Source organism: Petaurus breviceps, unplaced genomic scaffold, assembly GCF_028583685.1.
Source record: "Petaurus breviceps papuanus isolate PSGF00001 unplaced genomic scaffold, PetGlider_PUasm1.0 91041, whole genome shotgun sequence".
In the NCBI taxonomy this organism is placed as follows: domain Eukaryota; kingdom Metazoa; phylum Chordata; class Mammalia; order Diprotodontia; family Petauridae; genus Petaurus; species Petaurus breviceps.
The window spans coordinates 39198151-39201125 of NW_027187400.1; the positions used below are offsets into that span (position 1 = coordinate 39198151).

General features: G+C 54.8%; 1 protein-coding gene across 1 annotated transcript in view; it reads left to right on the top strand.

Annotated features, from left to right (window-relative positions):
• Positions 1 to 2975, top strand: part of TNFRSF4 (TNF receptor superfamily member 4) — an 8441-nt gene that overhangs the window by 277 nt on the left and 5189 nt on the right. Inside the window, exon 2 of the mRNA XM_069078717.1 lies at positions 2074 to 2196. Coding sequence (XP_068934818.1) covers positions 2074 to 2196 — 123 coding nt within the window. The remainder of the gene's footprint in view (positions 1 to 2073; positions 2197 to 2975) is intronic.

Genomic DNA, 2975 nt, shown 5'->3' on the forward strand with positions numbered 1-2975 from the left:
GGGCTGGAGGGAAGGAAGGAAGGGGGAAGCAGCCAGGGCTGGAGGGAGGGAGGAGGAGGGAAGCAGCCAGGGCTGGAGGGAGAGAGGAAGTTGATTTCATAAAATTACGGGGTTAAACTGGAAGGGACCTCTAAGGTCAACTAATGGAACCCGACTATTTTGCAAAGAAGGTTAGAGGTCAGGCAGGCAATAATTATAGAGGATGGGATTCAGACTGAGGTCCTCTGATTCCACATCTGGGACACTGCACCAGAGTAGAGAGAGGGGGGAGTTGAGAGGAAAAGTCGGCAAGTATGTATTAGGGGAAAGAGGGAGGTAACAGGCATTTAACTGATGCCTTCCATGCGTCAGGCATTACTCTACATGCTTTGCAGATATCTCATTTGATCCTCATAATAGCCCTGGGAGATAGGTGCTATTATGATCCCCATTTTACAGCTGGGGAAACAGAGGCAGACAGGGCAAGTGACTTGCCCAGGGTCACACAGCTAGTACATGTCAGAGACTGGATTTTCACCTGGCTCTTCCTGCCTCCAGGCCCAGAGCTCTATCAGAGAAGACCTAGGTGCCAGTTATTGCTCTAAATTCTGGGGACACAAAGACAGGCAACTCCCAGAGACCTCCTGGGCTAAGTGGGGAGGCAACATTCCATCCGCTGTGTACAAACAAGACACACAGAGATGTAGACTCGGAGGAAGGTGCATTATGGGATTAAGGACCAGTCATTTTCCTAGAACTGCCTGGGGGCTCCAAATCCAGCATTCGGGGACTGTGTATTATCCTTATTCCTGTATTTTAGGTGGGAAAACTGAGGCTCAGACTTGCCCAAGATCACACAGCTAGTAAGTGTCAGAGCTGGGATTTGAACCCAAGTCTTTTGACCCAAAGCTAGTGCTCTTTCCACGAAGGAGGTGGGGGAAAAGGCATCTTTATACAGCACTTACTCTGTATGCCAAGTACTGTGGGAAGCACTTTAGAAATACCTAATTTGGTCCTCACAGCAACCCTGGGGGGTGGGTGCTATTATCTCCACTTTACAGGGGAAACCAAGGCAGACAGATTAAGTGTCTTGCCCAGGGTCATACAACTAGTAAGTGTCTCAGTTGTGCTTTGGACCCGGACTTTCCGGATGCTTTGTCCACCGTGTCACCAGCTCCCTCCATGATACAAGGGTGATGTTTAATGCCATTTGACATGGGCTGTTCTTTCTGTGAGGCTCCGATTTAGACCTGCCACCAGAGTCACCGGTGCCAGCTGGTCCTGGTCACAGGTGGTCTCATCCCTCACCTGGGTTTGGGGGCTCAGGGAGGCGGCAGAAGAGGCAGGGAGTGGAGTACTCAGCCTGGGAAGGAGCCAAAAGCCCAGGATGGTTGAAACATGTAGTGGGTAAAGTCTGGAAAGGTGAACCTTGGATAGACTTTGGTGCCGGGCCAGAGAAGGCTGGTCTGGGGCTGGGGTTTGTCTGTATCAGACTTGTGTGCCTAGGGTCTTAGATCTAGAGCTGGGGAGGGGAGGACCCCAGAGGCCAGAAAAGGAAACTGAGACTAAGCACTGGAGGTAGGATTTGAATCCAGTCCCTCCTGACTAAAACACATCTTTCCCCACACCATACTTTCTCCATGGATGCCCTTCTCCCTCCACTCCAGGCCCATAGTTAAACCTGATCCACAAGGACTGGTTAAGTTTTTTGTGTCCCTCGCAGTTCTCATGGTGCCCGACACATAATATGTTCTTAACAGAGTATGTTGAGTTGGGAGGATCCGTCCAGAGGAGGGACGAGGCACCAGCAGCTGGGGGGGGGGGGGTCAGGGAAGGCTTCATGGAGGCGGCGGTGCCTGAGCTGAGCCTTGAAGGAAGGTAGGGATTCTGAGAAGCAAAGATGAACACACACTTTCCCAGGCGTGGGCCGCCTCGCGCAAATGCGTGGATGTGGGAGATCGTGTCCTTCAGGGGCCGAGCTGGTAGGGAGGTGGCGGGGGCGGGGAGGCCTGCGGAGATGAGACCGTGGCCTGGTACCCTGTGACCGTCTGACAGTGGCCTTGCTCATGCTGGCTCCCCTTGGGCCGCCCGCAGGCTTTGAGATGACAAGTCGCTGTACGGCTAAGGAAGACACCCAGTGCAGACCCTGTGACAGGAAGCTCTTCAGTGAGGGCTTCCAACAGCCCTTCTGCCAGCCCTGCACTCAATGCAATGTCGGTAAGGGCCAGCCCCACCCCTCCCCGTGCTCCCCTCCTCTGCTCCCACCCCTCCCCGGTGCTCCCCCCCCTCCCCGGTGCTCCCCCCCCCCCCCGTGCTCCCCTCCCCGGTGCTCCCCTCCCCTGTGCTCCCCTCCTCTGCTCCCACCCCTCCCCGGTGCTCCCCAACCTAGAAGAGAATGCCCTGACCCTGGGCTGAGAGAATATTTGTCTGTTGTCTTGCCTGTGGCCCATCCTCCTTACCACCCTCCTTCCCTTGCTAAGTCTATGGCCAGGCCTGTAACCCAGTGCTTAGTGGGCCTTGGGGTCGCTCACCTTCTGTGCCTTCCTTGACCTTTATTCATCTGCCCCAGAGCCTGGACATCAGCCCTGCCATCCCTAGCCTCCCCCAGCCCAGCCGTCTCATGCTCAATGCATCCAAAAGCAACATCAGATTTTCCCCAAATGGGCTTGAATAGAATTGGAAGTCAATCCTTTGAGCCTGGAAGTCTCAGACCAAACTCCCCTAATTTGATCCCAACGGCTCTTTGCCAAGAGTTGGTGCCTTCCTGGTCCCTTCCACTAACCTCTCAAAGCCACCCCTTGGATGTCCCATTGGTCTTCACCATAAGCCTGGCGCTTCCCAAGGAGGGCAGCTATGACCAACCTGCCCCACACCCACTCACCACATAAGGACAGACCCAGGACCTTGGGTGAGATTCTCCTCCTCCCTGGGCCACATCTCCTTGCTCTTCCCTGTTCTAAGGCCCCTCCCAGCTCTGACATGCCCTGTTCTAAGGC